This window comes from Ictalurus punctatus, chromosome 15 (genome assembly GCF_001660625.3).
Source record: "Ictalurus punctatus breed USDA103 chromosome 15, Coco_2.0, whole genome shotgun sequence".
Taxonomy (NCBI): domain Eukaryota; kingdom Metazoa; phylum Chordata; class Actinopteri; order Siluriformes; family Ictaluridae; genus Ictalurus; species Ictalurus punctatus.
In genome coordinates this window covers 19,534,504-19,554,368 of record NC_030430.2, presented here as the reverse complement: position 1 = coordinate 19,554,368, position 19,865 = coordinate 19,534,504, and the positions used below count along the sequence as shown (strand labels likewise).

Genomic DNA, 19,865 nt, shown 5'->3' with positions numbered 1-19,865 from the left:
CTGTAATGTTTCCTGTTCACAAGTTCATGCACCAGATGTCAATTAAAAGCAGAAGGCCGGCCTGCCCACATATTTCTCTGTTAGATTTATGCTGTGTCCATTGGGAATTGGTTAAAAGGCCAGGACTAGAACGACACGCTATTATATTATTACAATTAGGATGAATAAGTGTGATCAATATTTGGGCAACAAATGTCTGATTCTGAAATTCAACACTGCTGTCCTTCCCTCCAAATGTTTAGAATTAAAAAATAATAATATTAATAATAAAAAAATCAAGCCTGTGTTAGGAGTACATTAAAACAGCATGCCCTTTCTGGGATCTAATTGAATGCAGCCAAGCATGGAAAATTGCACAGTAAAGGCAAATTAGCCAAGCACCCATCTGAGGTCAGATCATTTCTCAACAGAATAATACACATGTGTACATCAGTAACTACTGTTTATTCTCCTAGGGGCAAAACTGCACCATACTTCTTTACTATAGTCAAGTGATGACAAGAAATTCTGTAAAGTTACAGTTCACATATGAATTATTTTTATGGACTGCATACTAATGTCAAATAAAATTATGAATACAGGAGCAATAATAATAATAATTGTTGTTGCCTGTTGTTAGCGGCAACAGTGGGTAGCATTGCTGTCTCACAACTTCAGGGTCCCAGGTTTGAGTTTGAGTTGAGGTTACTGTCTATGTAATGTTTCATATGTTCTCCCTGTGTCCTCATCGGTTTCCTCTAGGTTTTCTGGTTTCCTCTCACCTCCAAAAAACATGCCAGTAGGTGACTGGCAATAATAAATTGCTGCTAGGTGAGAATGAGTGTGAATAACTGTGAGAATGTATGAGTGCATGGTGCCCTGCTATGGACATGTGTCGCATTCAGGGTGAAATTCTGCCTCATGGCCAGTGTTCCCTGGTTAGACTCTGGATCCACAACAACCCTGGCCATATACGTAAATAAAGTGGTTATAAATAAAAGGACAATGTGGTTAGTGGTTTTATTAGTAGTAGTAGTAGTAGTAGCTGTTAAAAACAACATATAACAACTTTTTTTTTTTCTTACAAGTTTGACAAGGTTCTAATGAGGTTAGTCTAATATTGGGTAGTGCAACCTCAGGCAGTGGCATATTGAATGCTGTTGCCCTTCGCCAAAAAAAACTGTCTGTTGGGATCGTAAATGCAGTTTCTTTGTGAAATGTATTTTGGTGGTTTTGGGGTTTTTTTCACACTGAAGGATTTTCACATAGGCTACCATTTAGATGCACTTTGGAACTGCACCAGCACACAATGTTAACTCCATGGCAACAGAAGCCCAGTCCCTCTGTTTCTACCCCGAGCCTTGTTGGACAAAATGTAGAAAATGGCGCCATCTGTCTACCAATCAATATACTTGCCACCGCAAACAACCTGCCACCTATTTCATGTTGAATTGTTTAATCATACCTGAAGTCTAAAGAAAAAAAAAACTTCACTGTAATTTACATAACCATTTCCTCATTTTCAAACGAGAGTCCCTTTGTGTCTGAACTCTTGTTTGACATGCAGGGAGATTGTGGCTGAATTTGGTTAAGCAAATGTCAAATGTGTTTGAAGATGTTTACCGACATTGATGTGCTCAAAAGATTATATTACCATTATGTGAATGTTTAAGTAAAATCTACTTTATAATGGAACAGAAATAGAAAATGCACATTTTTATCCTTTTTTATATATCTGTTCTATGAATACGAGCACAGCTGAACTGACAAAAATCTACCCGATTTATTTTGCTAGTTTTATTTTAAAATAAATTAATTAATAAATAAAAGAAAAAGGCATGTTTACTGATACATGTATTGCCTATTAGCTGATAATTTTAAGATATAGATTTTTAAATCCATTTGTGTGGTGTGTTCTGGTTTTTAAGTTATTGTCAGTTTACCCTTTATTGTAATTAATTAATTAACATTTAATTTGTTGTTTATGCCTATTTTTCTTTTTTTTTTTCTTTTCCCCTTTTGTCCCCCTTGTACTCAGTTGGCTTTTGCTGCTTGTCAGGATGCCACTGCAAATAATAATTTATCCTTAATGATTGCACTATTACATTCTATCTATAACAGTGCACACATCCTCAGTAGTTACACTGTAGTTGCATAGTTTATATGTAAATAAAAATGCATTAGAGACAAATATACACTATATGTCCAAAAAGTTTGCGGACACCTGACCATCACACCCATATGTGGTACCACAAAGATGGAAGCACACAATTGTATAGGATTTGTGTCCTGTAGCATTAAGATTTCCCTTCACTGGAACTAAGAGGCCCAAACCTGTTCCAGCTTGACAACGCCTCTGTGCACAAAGAGAGCTCCATGAAGACAGGGTTTACAAAGGTTGGAGCGGAAGAACTCGTGTGGCCTGCACAGAGCCCTGACCTTAACCCCACTGAACACCTTTGGGATGAACTGGAATGCCAACTTCCACAGGCCTCCTCATGCAACATCAGTTCTGACCACTCTAAAGCTCTTCTGGCTGAATGATCACCACAGTCACACTCCAAAATCTAGTGGAAAGCCTTCCCAGAAGAGCAGAAGTTATTATAACAAAAAAAAAGTGGACTAAATCTGGAATGGGATGTTCAAAAAGCACAGGAGTGTTATTGTCAGGTGTCCACCAACTTTTGGGTATATAGTGTATATATACATATGACATTAGTGGAAATCAGTTGGTCATTTTTTTGTCTTGAGTTAATTCATGTTAAATGAACATAATGGAAAAAGTTATCTTTGACAGGAACATTATATGATCCAATTGGATGAAAAATTATGCATAAATGAAATGCTCTGCTTTCTGAGTGTAAACCCATCCATCCATTCATCCATCTATTTTTCTGTACCACTTCAACATTTTTTTACTGAATCTTGAAAAGAACAAAACAAAAAGAAATATTTGGCATTTTTAAAAACCACAACATTTACATTAGCTGAAAACCCCTACAAAGAAGCAGATAAACTGAAAGCTACTGCAACTCTTCACACTACATATCAGATTGCCGTGTATAACTTTGGATGTGTGCATTATTCAAATACGTGTCAGAAACTTTTATTTTTATGTATACACACTTCCTTTTTTATATAAATTCAACAACAATCCATACTATGTAGTACACAAAACTCACATCTAAGTGGTATTTATTGAAAGCTAAAAGGCTTTATGGTTGTTACTGTATATCATGCCTCGGGGAAGTGCCACTGCAGGATCCTGTTTTCTGTCAAAGACAACACTCAGACATTGTACTCATTTACCCAGAGGCAGATATATATAATATCTTATGATTGCTCCATGGTAACAGGTATCAGAGTTGCTGTTTTGCTTTGTCTTTGGCTGATTTTCATTTACGGTGACACAACGGCAGAACAGGTCCGTTGGTGCCTCTCAGCTCCAGGGTTCGATACTATGTTTTGCATGTTCTCCCCATGATAGCACGAGTTTTTCATAAAAACATGTTGGTAGGTAAAGTAGCTGGCATAATTATCCTCAGATGAATGAAGGAAAGAATCTCATTTCTGGAACATAGTTTTGTTCTCTGGTGCAGTGAAAGTATAAAGCAAGTACAGCGGTGTTATCGCCTTTGCCCTGCTTTTACGACCTATGTGCTTGGTAATGTGACAATCTCTGGCTAAACAGATGTGCCTTCATGTGTTGTGTGAATAATTGTGGTCTTATTCAGGAGTGTAATATCAGGTTGTGGGGCGACAGGGATGGTCAAGCAACTCTTATGTACTCAGAGGGGTGTCAGGGATGCAGGTGGAATGTTTAAAGTGACATCTGAGACAGTACTTGGAATGATATTAGTACTAGTGCTCTCTAAATAAAGTGACAATGTCACAGGGCTCCACTTGGTTTCAGTCTCAGAATGAGATGTAGTGAAAAGTACAGCTTCGCTAATCTTACTATTTGTGTTCGACGTTACAGTATTGTCCGTGGTTGTCAGAGATGGCATGCCTGTTGATGTTTCTCTGGCATTAGTCAAGTCCAGGAATTGTTCAGGGTGAGGACTAAATGAAGGATTGGATCAACTAACCAGTGTTGCATCTGACCCCATGCTACGAGATGTTGTTAAAACAAGATTCCCAGGAAAATCAGGATTTAGATCATCAGTACTAGTATCTGCCTTGAACAAGGTGGTTCTGAACACATTACGTGTATCACTGTCTCCTGAACCAGTGCTCCATGGAGATCCTGATACCACTCCAGGTATCGTAGTAACTTGAAAAACCGTGCTAGTCTTGCTAAATCCTTTTTCAATGGTCCCGGGTGACGTCTGGGGCTTCGTGCTGGGCAAAAGCAGTGGCTCTTCTGTGAGTGAATTGACGAGTGTGGGCTTTAAAGCAGTAAATGTCACAGGAGATTTAGATGTTACTGAGGGATGAGTTGTCACTGAAGGAATGTGATCATCTGAAACAAATTCAGATCATCTTATTAGTCAGATATAGTGTTCATGGTATTTACGTATCTCTGACTAATAAGAAGCATTCTCATTTTTGTTCAACTCGTTCAACTTTTGTCAAACTCGCTCAGAGTTAACTCGGGTGAAACAATACCAGCAGCTTCTATAATTAAAAGAAGTATGAGTATAATGTCAGGATTTAACTCTACATGTATCTAATTAGTATTAACTGTATTTGTAGTATTAAAGGAAATCTCCAACCTGAAACATCTTGAATAATGTTTGTAATGAAATATTTGTGATGTGTTTAATGATTCTTGTTAATCTGTTGGTTGGTGCTGTACTTTTGTGAGAAGTTAGTGATGTCTGCCACCCTGATGTCACAAGAGGACATTGCTAGCACAGTTACAATGGTGTTTAATGGTTGATATAAGAGATAACAGTTAGGTTTCGCTGTTAGCCCATGAGAACAAAAGAGCAAGAGCCTCTTTTGCCACTCAGCATTTTCCAGCAACATTCAATGTCATATTTATGAGAAATCCAATTTAGAAGTAGTGGAGACAGCAAACACTAGGCTCAAAGATGCAGAATGCAATGCAGCTATACGACGCAGTTACACCGAGTTGCAGCAGAGACATGGCTCGGCTAGTTAGCAATTTATGAGATGATGTGCATGATGACGTTGGGTGTAGTATTAGCATGGAAGTTGAAGCTTTGGAAGCTGATCTGTTTTTACAGAGTGTACAGAAGAGGAGGGGAGAGCTGGACAGACTAAAGGACTGAAGCGCTGCTGCATCGTTCTCTTTAGGTAGAGATGATGCAAGGGCTAAATTGTACTATCAGTAGGTAGTCGAACGTCATTGTGGGTAATGTAAGAAACAGTGAACATAGATCAACATGTTAATGAAAGAATAAACTCAGAATTTCTTTAAATTAGAATAAATCTTTTGCACAATTGAAGATATGAAGATATGTTTTCTAATATGTGTTCTAAATATTGACATGCAACTGATTCAGGGTTGATTTTTCCTTTAACTGCATAATGAATAATATAGCTTAGCCATTTTTAGATGTTGTCTAGATATCTATATGTGGAGGTAGTGTGTGTTTCCATAAAAAAAAAGTCATCATCTTGTAGTTACCATAACCAATTTTACACTTACATAATTTTCACTTTGGAAAAACACAGACTGATTAATTCAGTGCTCCAAATACTAACGTGAGCATGGTGACGTGTTCTCCATCGTCCAGAACATTCTGTTATTTGTCTCTTTAAAAGTGAGCACAACATCTATTCTGAAGAATGGCTGTTGGAGATTCTCACCCTCCTTGTCGGCACATTTCTGCAATTAAATGAAAAAAAAACAACACAAAATGATAATGAGGTAATTTAGAAAAATTATTTGAGGAATACAAGTTTTTTCACCTTTGTCTTTTGAATAAGCGCAGTGGGAACGATGAGCTTCACAAAGCTGGTGGTCTCAGACCAGGTAAATGTGTCTGTCTGGTTTATAGACACACTGCTGATTGACAGGGTCTCATTGTCATAACCTCCTCTCTTAGTCAATCCCATGCGGCGTTTGTAAATGTGCAGCACTGTGTCCTCAGATGAGTGCTGAATCACTGAATCATCAAACACAGAAACATCCAGAGATCAACATGTTGTGCAGACACAGAGATATAAATATACAGTATTGTGCAAAAGTCTTAGGCACATGCAAAGAAATGCTGTAGAGCAAAGATGCCATCAAAATAAAGAAATTAAATGTTTCTAAATAAAAAAAAAGTACATAGAACATAAATAATAAATATAAATAAATATAAAGAGCAGTAAACAAATGAAACAAAGTCAATATTTGGTGTGACAACCCTTTGTTATATATAAAAAAATAATAATAATTAGTAGTTTCAGGTACTATTTGTGCAGTTTTATAAGGACATTAGCTGGAAGTTTTACTGAGCATCTTTCACAACCAGCCACGGTTCTTCGTGACTTTGACTGGTGCACTTGCTTCTTATTTTTGCAGCAAAATCCAGCAGCCTTCATTAGGGTTTGTTGTTTTTGGTCTGAAAAGTGGTCTTTTACATAATATATATGGTGCTTTCTTTACTGACATACAAACATTTTTCTGTAACATTTAGATTTGTGCTGGAAAACTAATGTTTGGAAATCTAAAATGTTTTTGTACCGATTCGATAATGTAGAAGTCATCAAATAATAATCTATAACAAAGTTTTTACAAAAAAAAATTTGGGTGCCTAAGACTTTTGCACAGTAATGTGTGTAAGTGTGTGTGTGTATATATATATATATATATATATATATATATATATATATATATATATATATATATATATATATATATATATGAATGAGTATATATATGAGTAATAATATGATCTGTACACACTATTTGGACAAGTGGCTTCCATGCTATAGGCATATTGTCCACTGACCAACTTAAGAGGTAAGAACTGGCCCTCAGTCTGTAGAACCTAAAAACAGGAGACAAATGTTAATTTCCAAATACTCCAACACAATAGACATAAACCACAGAATGACTGACATTCTTTCAAACACATAATGCTTAGATTAGAACATACAGTATATGTCATATATCCTAATGGCCACAGGATGGCAGAAAAAATATATATATTACGTTAGAACTCATTAGTCTAGTCAAAATATTAAATGAATAACAAATTTAATTCATTTAAGCAAACATTGTTCTCAGTTATGTGAGTAGACACATTTTACTTGTTGGACACAACTATGTCACGTGAAACGTTTTAGAAAAGTTAGTAAACATACAAAAATATTGTTTACACAATAATTTTTTCACCTTGTTTCATCTTTATTTTTTTAATTAGTATTGTCATTAGCCAAATATGAATTTATAGTCATGTGTATCTCAGCAGTCACAACTGTGACTGTTCATATAGTAAAATTTCTGTGAAAATGAAACAAATGTGGCAGTACAAATTTATTTAAGTATTATTAATAGCCATTAAATAACCTGTATAAATATGGTATTTTTATTTGCACTACCATGCACTACAATGCATGTACTACAATGCAGAACCATTTCTGTGCCTGTAAATGCCTCTAATCATGTGACAAATTAAATAAACATCAAAGAATGTTTATATGATATCCAGACAGACTCTAATTTAATTTATCGTTGCATTTCTTTTTCATTATATATATATATATATATATATATATATATATATATATATATATATATATATATATATAATTGTTTTTTGGGGTTTTTTTTTTTTACAACTAACAACAAACTTCCGATCACTCAGGCTAATGACTCAGCATTTTTGTGCATATGTGAAGACAACAAATTAATTCAAACCTCTGTGAAACATTTATGATTCATTTAGTCATTTATTTGTCAAAGTAAGGAGTGCTGGGTAACAACAGTAGATATAATCCAGGCTAATCGAGGCATTGTGTTGCTAGCAGTTATGCTATTGAGCTTAAGTAGTTAGGTAGCAATACTAAGAATAATAATTAAAAAAAATTGTGCGTACGATAGTTCTTGTGTATTACTAAGTATACGTAGCATATGCTTACATGAGAGTCACATGTAGTTCTATGATATGAAGCATAAATTGGTTTTGATGCTTCTGAAACAAAATATCCTTTCCCAACTGCTTTCTTTTTTCCCCCCCAGATTCTTATGGTATTCCACAACAATTCTGCTTTTGTTCTGTCTATTTATCTTCCACAGCCAAATGATAGCATCTTGTAAACTAATCATTTTGAATAACATAATCCATAATTCAGTGTTACACAGACAGGGTCTGAGTTGTAAAAATGTCATAGTGTAACCAACACGTAGTCTGAGAGCTCATTACTGGTAAAAGTTTTCTCACCTGCACAGGATTGAGAACTGTGTTCCTCCTGCCTTGAACAGTAATGAGTGGCTTCTGAATGTCAACATTTACTTGAATCAGACTAGCATCTTCCAGCGCCACTACCAGACTCCCTCTCAAAGCAAGAGACCATCTGAGCTAAAAGGACAAATAAAATATAGTTTTCTTAAGTTTCTTTTACACATTTACCAACACTTTATTTCATTTAATACCACAGAGCTGTTGAACTCTTGATTCTGATTGGCCAGTAACAACTTACAAAGGGACTTGTATAATTGACATTCCACATAATCAGATTAAAAGGAGTCTCCATTGTCAGTGCTTTGTAACAGTCTGAGGTAAAGCTGTTCCTGTTAGTTTTCTATCACTTAGTGAGGTGGATGTCCTCAGTATGGAAATTTCAGCTTTTGAAATTTCTTGGGCACATGACATTATGGGCATATGACATTATTAACATTAAGTGAAAGTGAGAGCACAACTATTTATAACTCATATTAATGTACAGTCTACACACACCCGTTAAATGATTTTAAAAAATGTTTTTTGTGAAGTAAAAGAAAGAAACTAAGATAAATCATGTCAGATCTTTTCCCACCTTTAGTGTGAAATTGCAAAGTATATAAATAAAGATAAAAACAATCAGAATCTTTTTTAGGGGGGAAAAAAGGGAAAACAATGTACAATAACCTAGTTGCATAACTGTGCACACCCCTAAACTAATACTTTGTTGAAGCACCTTTTGATTTTATTACACCCATCAGTCTTTTTGGGTAAGAGTCTATCAGCATGGCACATCTTGACTTAAGATTTTCCCACTCTTTCTTGAAAAAAAAAAATCTAGATCCATCAATTTGTAAGGGCTTCCCCTTAGATTTTATTTGGATTCAGGTCTGGGCTCTGGCTACGCCAGTCACAAATATTGATCTTCTTTTGGTTAAGCCATTCCATTGTTGATTTTGATGCTTTGGGTCATTGTCATGCTGAAAGTTGAAATTACTTTCACTAAAAGGTTTTTCACTAAAATCAACTGGTATTTGTAGCTATTCAAGACCATGAACAGGCTTTGTCAGCTATATGCAGACCATGGCTTCAGCAGTCAGATGAAACCAAGAAGATATCAAGAAAATCCTACAAAAATAGCTGAACTTTACTTGGGCTTAATCAGAATAATTTAATTGATGACAGCTGTATGATAATTACTTTTGAACATGAGATTGAATGTGATTATAAAAGGGTGTGCACACTTAAGCAAACAGGTTATTGTAATTTCCCAAGTGTTTTATACCGTATATCAGACACATTACTATCAAACATACAAACCAATTAGCCAACATTACCTCACTGTTCCAGCTATCCACTGGGATCTGTCTGGTAACCTTTGAATATAAAATACCAAATGTTTAAAAGGGACCGATCACATGTTGTTTTGTTCTTAGGTTTACAAAAATGCACTTTTTTAAAAGCTCTACCTGGATGAAATCAGGGTCACACTGAATATGCTCTGTGTTGGGTGGCGCTGGAACTACAGGACATTTCATTACATAATTATGTGTCCTGCCTCCAAAGCGGCTTATTCTCTTCACCAAGTTCAATACAATCACATAATGGCCATGCTGAAAAGAGGCACAATGAAAGTTTTGCAATTAAACATTAATGTACTGAGGAATGCTTAGAGTGACCATATTCTGGTTTTCGAAAAAGAGGGGGGGGGGGCAGGAACGGGGGACGTTAATCATGTTCAAAACAGTGTTACTAATACACTGAAACAGACACACTATTAGCATCACATAAATAAATAAATATTATATATAAACCTGCTTTCATTCTGCCCACGTTTTACATTTTTTCCTACATTCTCTTTAATGTCCATGGAATAAAATAAAATATTAGATGCCATGAGTGTACCTTCTACCATCAATTACACAGCTGAATGGCCAGGTAATATGAAGCAATGTGATTAAACACGAAATTAAAAATGACCTTATATGGCCATAGGCATTGTTTCGACTCAGGACAGTTGTCTTTGCTGCTATTGTCCAGCAACTGTTTGACACTGTACACATCAGCGCTTCATCTCCATGCGTTCACTGAGAGTAGGCTAATGGTTGAGAGGCAGGAATTTGGCCAATAGTTATTGCAAGCCTTTTATAATCGACCTCGTGTGTGAGAAAGCTGGAATTACACAGAGGGGTTAAAGCAATGCAAATGTGCACACACGATGCAGTATTAGACCATAAGCACGTCATAATGACACTAAACCCGAATCCCAGACATTTTCTGAAATTTAGAAATCCCAGCCGGACGCTTTTTTAAGGTCCGAAAAAAAGGACATGTCCGGGAAAAAGAGGACGTATGGTCACCCTAGGAATGCTTTACTTTTTAGACTAAACTATGACTATAAAACTATGTATGCTATAGCAATAAAGATCTGGATTAGATTTAAAGTGGGGTTTACCTCTTGTTGGACAAAGCACCCACTGTACATGACTCTGAAGATGTAGTTCCTGTCAGGATCTTTATGCAGGCCATAGCCACATGCTGACAGCTGATGGTTTAAGATCTCCAGAGACCCAAGAGTGACTAAAAAAAACAACAAATTTCTTGAAATGCTCTATTGTAAATTGCAACCATCATATTAAACTTTAGGCAGCGGATCTTGATAGGCTCTTATACAGTATTTTATAATGCAATAACACTTGTCTATCTCTCCAATGAGATTTTCCAATTACATTTTCAGCTTCCCAGTTTCCCTGCAGTAACTTTTGTTTCTATTGTGTTGCTAAAGTAACAAGTGCATGATTCTGATCGAGAAACGTGTTAACGATACATATGTTCTGGTGGCAGGTGTTAGCTGTGTAAATATTATTATATTACTAGATCACTGTGTGCTGTGTACATTAAACTGACATTTTTCAACCATGCCACTTTCACATAAAGACATCTTAAAACAACTAAAAAATGTGTTTTGGGCAGTAAAATGACTAGTTTTTCCAAATTATTGAAGAATGTTTCTTCACATTTGATTGTAGTAACATGCTAGCACCCGTGTGGATGAAACATCCCTTGTGCTGTACATTTATCTCACCTTGAATCCTCAGCATTGCTGAAAGCCAGAGTCTCAACCCTTCAGTTCTCATTCTGTGGATCCACAGTTCCATATATTCAGAGAAGCACTCCACATCTCCTTCTAAACAATTGCATAAACAAGAAAAAAAAAGAATAAATAAAGCTTTATGTTTGTATTGTGCCATGTGTGCAAATGTACACTACATTTTTCTTAAAAATAATTTTTCCTCTGCATTGCCAAGCACCTCACTGTATCAGATAGCAACAGGTGAACAGAAAGACCCTGATGCCCACTGTAATATCCATTAATGTCTTCATGGGTTGCAGCCTACATGGAAAGCATTATTTTAACCAATTATAGACACTTCACTGAAAATTACCAATGAATTCTGCAGGTGGATTTCCCATCCAGTCTCTCTTCTGTACATGCAAAACACCATCACATAGTATAGGGAACACAAAATACCTGCATGGCAAAGAAACAGAAGAAGAAACCTATTCAGTATAATCCAGTAGGTCTATAGTTTTCTTTATCATGTCTACATTGATGTTTTCACTCTATTTCTTTGTAGGAAATTGCAATAAATCATCATACTTACAAGAATAAGATGAATATCCTGAGGTGCATTAGGGCCATGCTTGACACGACTGTGTCCGATACTGCTAGTAGAGTATCTAGGGCTTATAAATTGAAGCATCACCTGTGTTTGCCTACTAAAACTCACAACTCAATGCAAGGTGCACCATAAAACAACATCACAGGCTGAGGAACAAAGTGGTTGGGTAGAAAGTAAGGACAGTGTGTGGTGTGGTTTCTTAACTTGGAGTATTTTAACATCCACACACTTCTGCACTGTAACTTTTAGATTCAGTAAACCATTTTCATGTCAAAATAGAGTCTTAGTAAGACAGCAGCCACCATCTGAAATGTTAAACAAATCTAATTATACCGTGAAATTAAATTTTCTGCTGCTGAATGGATAAACAAAATGTAATCCTTGAAACTAAATATTTAAGGAAGTGTCTATGCAGTCAGTAGTGGCTGAAGGGATTTATAAACAAACAGTATAAGCAAGAACTGGCAATCCACAACATTAATGGCAATTGTACCACAGTGCTGTTGAATTCTTGAAACTGATTAGTCAGTAGGTACTCATTAATTTTCTATACATCTGGTTTGTATTAATGCACTTGTTCTAATAAGTTATCTTTATTATAACAACACAACTCATTCACAAATACTTGTATGGAGGACACTTCAAATAATCTAATATTAAATATGTCTTAATAATAAATGGCTTAGTGGTTAAAGTTTGTCTCACGCCTCTGGGGTTGTGGGTTCAAATCCCACCTCTGTCCTCTGTGTGAAGAGTTTGCATCTTCTTCCCCTAATTTGAGGGTTTCCTCTAGGTACTCCAGTTTCCTCCCCAGTCCAAAGACATGCATTGAAGGCTGACTGGCATTTCCAAATTGTCTGAAGTGTGTGAATGTGTGTGTGATTATGCCCTGTGATGGGTTGGCACCGTCCAGGGTGTCCCACCGCCTTGTGCCCAGAGTTCCCTGGGATGAGCTCCCCTGTACCCCTGTGTAGGATAAGCGACACAGAAAATGGATGGGATAGATGCTGATATGGCGAAGCTTTCTGTGAGGAGATATTTATTCAACACCTATGGAAGGAGTCTCCAGTGTCGGTACTTTGTAATGGTAAGGGCTAAAGCAGTAGCTTTAAGTGTTCCAACACAGGAGAGTCTTCATGGCTTTGCAGTTTCTCGGTAACTAACGTTTTAGTAATTGGTTATTTTCCTATAAATAGCACTGTTATTCCTTACTTATCAGCTCTAGCTACATTTGTATTGTTTGTAAAGTATATAATCAAAACATCTACATTTTGGACTCTCAGAAATGTAAAAAGGTGTGTATTATTACTGCTTCAACAGAAACCCACCACAGGGTTTTTCTCATGTAACCAGCCGCATTATCACATACCAATCCTTATCCCTGTCTGTATGTTGGTTTATCCGCGCTTAAATATGATAGGGACTACAGAATTTTGTGCTCGCCGTACAACAATGGGTAAGTGTTAAATAACTCGTTCAAAATTTAAAAGTCATTTTAAAACACAATACTTAATATACAATTATTTAACACACAACGAACTGTATATTGAAAATTATCGCTTTAAAGACTGAAATAACCTACGTCTGATGCAAAATGATATATAAAAGTATTAACGTCTACCCCTCCTGTCTACGCTCTGATGGTAACTTCCAGATGATGACGCACTTTCTTCGACGAGTCCGCTCGAGCGGCCATTTTGATAGAAGTTTGAGGTTAGAAAAATAGACCGGGGTATTTGTTTGAGTTTCGTGTAAAAATACATTTACTCCGGGGAATTTAAATTTACAGTGCAGAGCCATTATTTAACGAACTCCAGTTTGTGGTCGCAAGAACCCTAAAAATAAGACAGGTTAGACGAGAAAACTGAGAACGCGAAAAAAAAATACCCTTTCTATCATTCATTGCGCGAGCTTGAGGCCCTCTTTCATCCTTCATGGACGATAGTTAGCAGCGACGTTTTATGGGAGTATAAGCGTTCATCTCTTTATCTGATATTTGTATTGTTATCTGTGATAATAATTTTGGTAGATAACGCATACTACAGTGTGCATTGTTTACATTTGCGTTTCAGTAGGCACTGTGTTTACAACGTCCCGCCGTAAAGCTAGCTAAGCTAGCTAACTAAATTATTTACCGTGGTGGCTAACGTATTAGCTAGCTAGCACAAAGCGCCCACCTACCCTAACGTCCAGTACTAGCTAGCAACCACCGCGATTTCGCATTAAAATCATGGAAACGTGTTATATCCGTGTGGCTGAGGATGAAAACGAGGAGCCAATGGAAATTCCCTCCGAGGAGGACGGGACGGTGCTGTTGTCCAGCGTGGCGGCGCAGTTTCCAGGCGCGTGCGGCCTGCGATACCGGAATCCGGTGTCTCAGTGCATGCGGGGAGTGCGCTTAGTGGAGGGAGTGCTGCATGCACCGGAGGCCGACTGGGGCAACCTGGTGTACGTAGTCAACTACCCAAAAGGTAATCTGTACAACGCACAAGAAAATAAAACGTGTGCATGTATAGTGTGCGCGTGCAGGCGGTTTACTCATTGTTCTGTTCATTCTCTACACAACAGGTTCCCAGACATGGTCCTGGAGTTCACTGTGTCCTGCACATTTCAGTGTTTTCTCTCCTCTAACACATTCAGTTCTACTTGTTAATTAACTGATCGGGTGTGTTAGAGCAATAGTGAAACACTAAAATGTGTAGAACAGGCGGTTACTCGAGGACCCTGTGGTCTAAACCCACCATGTTGGTGCACTTTGCATACACACACACACACACACACACCAGGCTGTATCCAATATGTTAAATGCACAATTTCTTATCCAATCTATCCCATCCAGCATTGGAAAGACACCACCGGTCAGATGTGACTTGGGTGGTGGGCCACCAGTGACGAAAATGGCATCCTATTGGGTGTTTCTTGGGTGCAACAGCAGTACTGGGTTTTTGTTTTTATTACTGACCACTAGGGGTGTTACAGTTGGAGATTTCTACCCGATGATAACCAAGTCTAAAAATATCTCCGTTTCACTGTTATTTGACCATAAATACACACAAGATAGTGGTGAGAAATTAAAGCAAATTTATTACAAAATCTTTGGTCAGAAGTCTCTATTTTATTATAAACTATCCAAGTAGTCCGGCAATGTGGCAAAAAAAAAGGATCGTCGTTCTTTTCGGTTCTGGTCAGCAGTGCCGTGTTGTATGTCTTTGAACGTTAGAGGCATTCTAGGAGCTGTGGCAGAAGTAGGAATGTTACATGTCCCTGAAGGTGGTTGTGAAATCTAGTCTACGTTTTTGTATAGTCACAACCAGATACAATGGGATGAGAGCTATTGGAGTAAGGAACTTGACTGGGTTTTAAAAAAAAAGTATGGGTAGACGGTAATAGACAGAGATGTATTTTAATTGGGATTTTTTAAAGACTGTCCGATTATATGCCATGACTAAGGATGAAACCATAACAACCCTACTGACTACGTTATTAGACTTGGCACCACACATATTACCAAGCAACTTCTGTGTCCATGTCTTCTGTGCCAAGAATGGGCCATCATTCAAATATCATCTGGTCAGCAGTGGTCTTATTGTGATCCTTTCCATTCATGGACAGTGTAGAATACTGAAGGAAAAACTTTTATTTTTCACCTATATGGTATTTGAGTCTGATAATTATGAATATTGAATTCATTAACCTGGCCAAGTGTGTGTAGTGTACTGTTGTCATTGGTATCGTCAATCTAACCTAGCTTTATTAATTTTTAGACAATAAAAGAAAGATGGATGAAATGGATGCTGCTTCTGCTGTGAAAATTAAGAGGGGCATTCAGAAGACTTCAGACTTGATTGTTCTTGGGTTGCCATGGAAAACATCTGAGCAAGACCTGAAAGAGTATTTCAGCACATTTGGAGAGGTGATAATGGTACAGGTTAGTAATGTTGGGTATTTCTTCCACAATTTAGGAGCAAACATGTCTTGCTTCAGTTTAGACCTACATTTCTTGTTTGCATGTTTTATCTGATTTAAAACACACAGTCAACTCATCAGCTGAATTATACACCTAGAAAACACTAAACATTGTTAACAATATGGCTTTTCAGGACTTGAGTATGTATTGAGTGTTGTGTCTTTCTTTGACAGGTTAAGAGAGATGCAAAAACAGGAAATTCTAAAGGATTTGGCTTTGTAAGGTTTACAGACTATGAGACACAGATTAAAGTGATGTCCCAGCGGCATATGATTGATGGGAGATGGTGTGACTGCAAGCTCCCCAACTCAAAGGTATAACCTCTCTTCTGTGCAATCTTTTAATTAAATATTTATACTAAACATGACCTGTTTAGTATAATGTAACCCTAGATGTGGAAGGCGCCCCCCCCCCCCCCCCCCCCCCACACACACACACACATACACACACCAAGATGCTTGCATTGTCGTGAACGTGAATGATTATACTGTATCATGTTTTCGTGGTCATTATAGTGACTATTTTTTAATTGTTGGTCTAGTACTTCATGGAACAGGCTGGGCTAGATGAGCCTATGCGGAGTAGGAAAGTGTTTGTGGGCCGATGTACTGAGGACATGACTGCTGATGACCTCAGGCAGTTCTTTATGCAGTACGGTGAAGTCACCGATGTCTTCATTCCTAAGCCTTTCCGAGCATTCGCCTTTGTCACTTTTGCCGATGACCAGGTTGGTTTCCTAGAGTGCGAGTAGAATTGTATCCACTGTTGGTTTGTCTGACACGTTTTGTAACTTGGTAAACGTTTTGTTCTCCAGGTTGCCCAGTCTCTGTGTGGTGAGGACCTGATCATCAAGGGCACCAGCGTACACATCTCTAACGCAGAGCCTAAGCACAATAATAGTAGGCACATGTTGGATCGTGCTCGTTTTGGGGGGTTTGGGCAGGGCTTTGGTGGTAGTCGCAGTCATAGCAGCAATGTGAATTTTGGGGCTCTTAGCTTAAACCCAGCCATGATGGCAGCAGCCCAGGCAGCCCTCCAGAGCAGCTGGGGAATGATGGGTATGCTCGCCAATCAGCAGGGTCAGACGGCTGCCTCTGGTACCACTGCAGCCGGTCAAACAGCAGGTAGCAGAGATCAGGGCCAGGGCTATAGCGCGGCCGGCAGCAATTATAATGCCACCAGCTCAGCTAGTCTCGGGTGGGGTGCGAATAACGCAGCCTCCAGCGGTGGCTTTAGCTCTGGCTTTGGCTCCAGTATGGAGACCAAGTCTAGTTGGGGAATGTAAAGAGTTACTTTGTTTTTGCAGTGTCCTTATTTCTAAATTAGGTAAGTACTTTTGAGATGAGAGTTTGCAGGCAGATGTTATTTTTCTTGTATTTAGAAGATATTTGCTTCTGTGTTTTGTTTAAAAGATGTTATACATGAAGAAAAACTTTATAAAATTGATTGGTTTAAATCGTAAAAGTGGTATGAACACTACGTAGAAAATCTAATTTGTTTTCATTGATTATTTTGGTTAAAACTTGATATTTCATTGCATTTCAGTGTTTATGAACTGTACTTAGAGATGCTTTGTTGTGAATCTGACTTGAGTTGTATTGTGTGGAGTTGTTTGCATTTTTTTGAGTTTATGGTCAAGCCTTCATAAATCTCTTCTACAGTTCACCACCTCTTTTCCCATTTCCCTGGAAGAAGCGCTTCGTTGGCCGCAATGTTCGAGCGATCTCAGTATCAGTACCCTTCTTCCCATGTGTAAATGCTTTGCCATCAAAGAACACAGCTTCACTCTTCATTTACTGTGTTAGACGGTGGGTGTTGTCTTTTTCTCCCCTTTTCATGGATAAATCTGTCCGATATGTATCGCTTTGAGAGCGAGTGAGATGGTGATGGATTGTTGGTGGGCCAAGAGTGAGAGACTGAATGAGCGAACAGACTGAGAGAGCGAACGTGAACGCAAGTGTGAAAAGAGCTGATTGTGCGATTTAAAAAAAAAAAAAAACAAGATGACTGCAAGATGTGAGAAGAACCTGTGTGAGCGAGTGTGAACAGCAGCAGCATGTTTTCTGTCACATCATCAGATGGACATTCATTATTCCTATTCCCTTTTTGATCTATCTCCTTTCCTTCCTTTTCTCATATAATCAATAGTTATAGGAAATATATATGTATGTATCGGAATGTCTAGCAACCTAAGTATTTGTATGTTATCCGTTGTGAATGCTTGTATGGTGTGTGTGTTCTATCTCCTCCCTGTTACCTCCAAGTGTGAAATAAGTGAAGTGGTGTCTGTGAGAAAGCACTGATGTGTGGGGGTGTGTGCCAGTGAGCGTGAGCTCTGAGTGTCGCGAGGGGTGATGTGGCGGTGAAAGTTGAAGAATCCCTAAAGAAAGGTTGCATTTGTTGAAGTGCTTTGAATGCCATCTTATGTTTTGTGAATCAAAGGGAACTCTCAAATAAAACTAATTTGACTAGGTATTTGACAGTGGCTTATTTTTGATTGCTACAAAAATTAATTGAATTGCAAAAACTTATTTAATTCGCATGTATAGGGACCTTGGACTCCGCTGGCCCAGGTTTACATCAGATCCCAGAGTGAAGTCAGTTTTGGGGAAGCTGAAGACCGGAGTTGGTGTAGTGTTGGCGGCTCCAACACAATCCAACTGTGGAGATGCTGCTGATTGCCTTAGACCTGAAAAGGGACTTCTTCACTTCACTGTAACAGGATCCCTGGAATCTCTATTGAAATTTAAATGGACTATTTCAAATTGGCTGGAGCACATAGGAAAAGAAACCCAATTGAAAATAAAGGGTAAAGAATATTGTCATGGAACAATGCCTGAGCCCTTCAGTCCCGTTTCAAGTGACACTCATACTTTTCATTTTGTAAATGACTCATTGTTTAATTGTGCTATTAGGTTTTTTCTCTTTTGTTTGTTTAAAACTGTCACCAATGGCAGGTTCATCAGTTGTAATTTTTAAGTGGTCTGATATTTCTAAAAGTGGGAAAGACACATCCCCTACCCCCACCCCTTACACCCTCAAGAACAGCAGTTTTCTTGTTTCTGTCATGAGAAAGTTGTAAAGATCTCGGGGAGTTGTGAAATCTTTGGACTGTAATGGGGATTTTGAAGTGAATGGTGTGAATTTCTGGTAATTTTCAATAAACAGACTCATACAAATCTTTAATACTGTATTTTAAGATTTTATCCAGTTTTTATAAGTTTGATTTTAGTTATTTAACATGTAAAATAAATCAAAATTTTCAAGCAAATGTTTTACCCATCTAGAGTGTTGGGGGAGGGGGTTAGTTTAGGAAAGTTTATGAAGTGAGATTAGAGAACTAGAGTAATGAAGGGGCATGTGCTTATGATCGAGTGTAAATTGGCCAAATAAATGTCTTTTATTATTTTTTAGGATGGTTTGGAATCTTGTTTAGTTTTTGAGAGATTTAAAAAGCTTAATACACATACATCTGTATCTATCTATTATTAAGTGCATGTGTGTATATATGTGTATGTATATACAGTGCCCTCCACTAATATTGGCACCCTTGGTAAATATGAGCAAAGAAGGCTGTGAAAATTTGTCTTTATTGTTTCATTTGTTTGTTAAAAAAAAAAATCACAAAAATACTCTGCTCTCATTGATCCAAACAATTGCAAAAACAACACAGGTTTATCCCAAAATATCTTTGTTAAATATAGGTGTGCAACAATTATTGGCACCCTTTTAGTTAATACTTGGTGCTACCTCCCTTTGACAAGATAACAGCTCAGAGTCTTCTCCTATAATGCCTGATGAGGTTGGGGAATACATGGCAAGGGATCTGAGACCATTCCTCCATACATAATCTCTCCAGATTTTAAGGTCCATACTGGTGGACTCTCCTCT

General features: G+C 37.6%; 2 protein-coding genes across 6 annotated transcripts; one reads left to right on the top strand and one right to left on the bottom strand.

Annotated features, from left to right (window-relative positions):
* Positions 1 to 3,147: 3,147 nt before the first annotated feature.
* Positions 3,148 to 13,109, bottom strand: c15h1orf127 (chromosome 15 C1orf127 homolog). Of its 3 annotated transcripts, none has more exons than XM_017487448.3 (11): positions 11,990 to 13,109; positions 11,771 to 11,856; positions 11,410 to 11,511; positions 10,780 to 10,904; positions 9,794 to 9,937; positions 9,662 to 9,700; positions 8,325 to 8,462; positions 6,845 to 6,929; positions 5,860 to 6,056; positions 5,653 to 5,776; positions 3,148 to 4,441 (listed from the first exon to the last, which is right to left on the bottom strand). In XM_017487448.3, the coding sequence occupies exons 1-11, from the start codon at positions 12,025 to 12,027 to the stop codon at positions 4,059 to 4,061; spliced, it is 1,461 nt and encodes a 486-aa protein (XP_017342937.1). In that variant the 5' UTR covers positions 12,028 to 13,109; the 3' UTR covers positions 3,148 to 4,058. The 3 variants fall into 3 exon arrangements, with proteins under 3 accessions (XP_017342937.1, XP_017342938.1, XP_053542164.1); XM_017487449.3 differs by having other exon boundaries at positions 11,771 to 11,810; positions 12,713 to 13,109; XM_053686189.1 differs by lacking the exon at positions 9,794 to 9,937.
* On the top strand, positions 13,109 to 19,387 carry tardbpa (TAR DNA binding protein a). 3 transcript variants are annotated; one of them, XR_001814834.3, is made up of 7 exons: positions 13,109 to 14,478; positions 15,772 to 15,935; positions 16,148 to 16,288; positions 16,516 to 16,701; positions 16,789 to 16,873; positions 17,636 to 17,782; positions 18,524 to 19,387. XR_001814834.3 is itself a non-coding variant. In XM_017487447.3 (6 exons), the coding sequence occupies exons 1-6, from the start codon at positions 14,238 to 14,240 to the stop codon at positions 17,728 to 17,730; spliced, it is 912 nt and encodes a 303-aa protein (XP_017342936.1). In that variant the 5' UTR covers positions 13,109 to 14,237; the 3' UTR covers positions 17,731 to 18,449. The 3 variants fall into 3 exon arrangements, 2 of the variants coding, with proteins under 2 accessions (XP_017342936.1, XP_017342934.2); XM_017487447.3 differs by lacking the exon at positions 18,524 to 19,387 and having other exon boundaries at positions 17,636 to 18,449; XM_017487445.3 differs by lacking the exon at positions 18,524 to 19,387 and having other exon boundaries at positions 16,789 to 18,449.
* Positions 19,388 to 19,865: the final 478 nt, after the last annotated feature.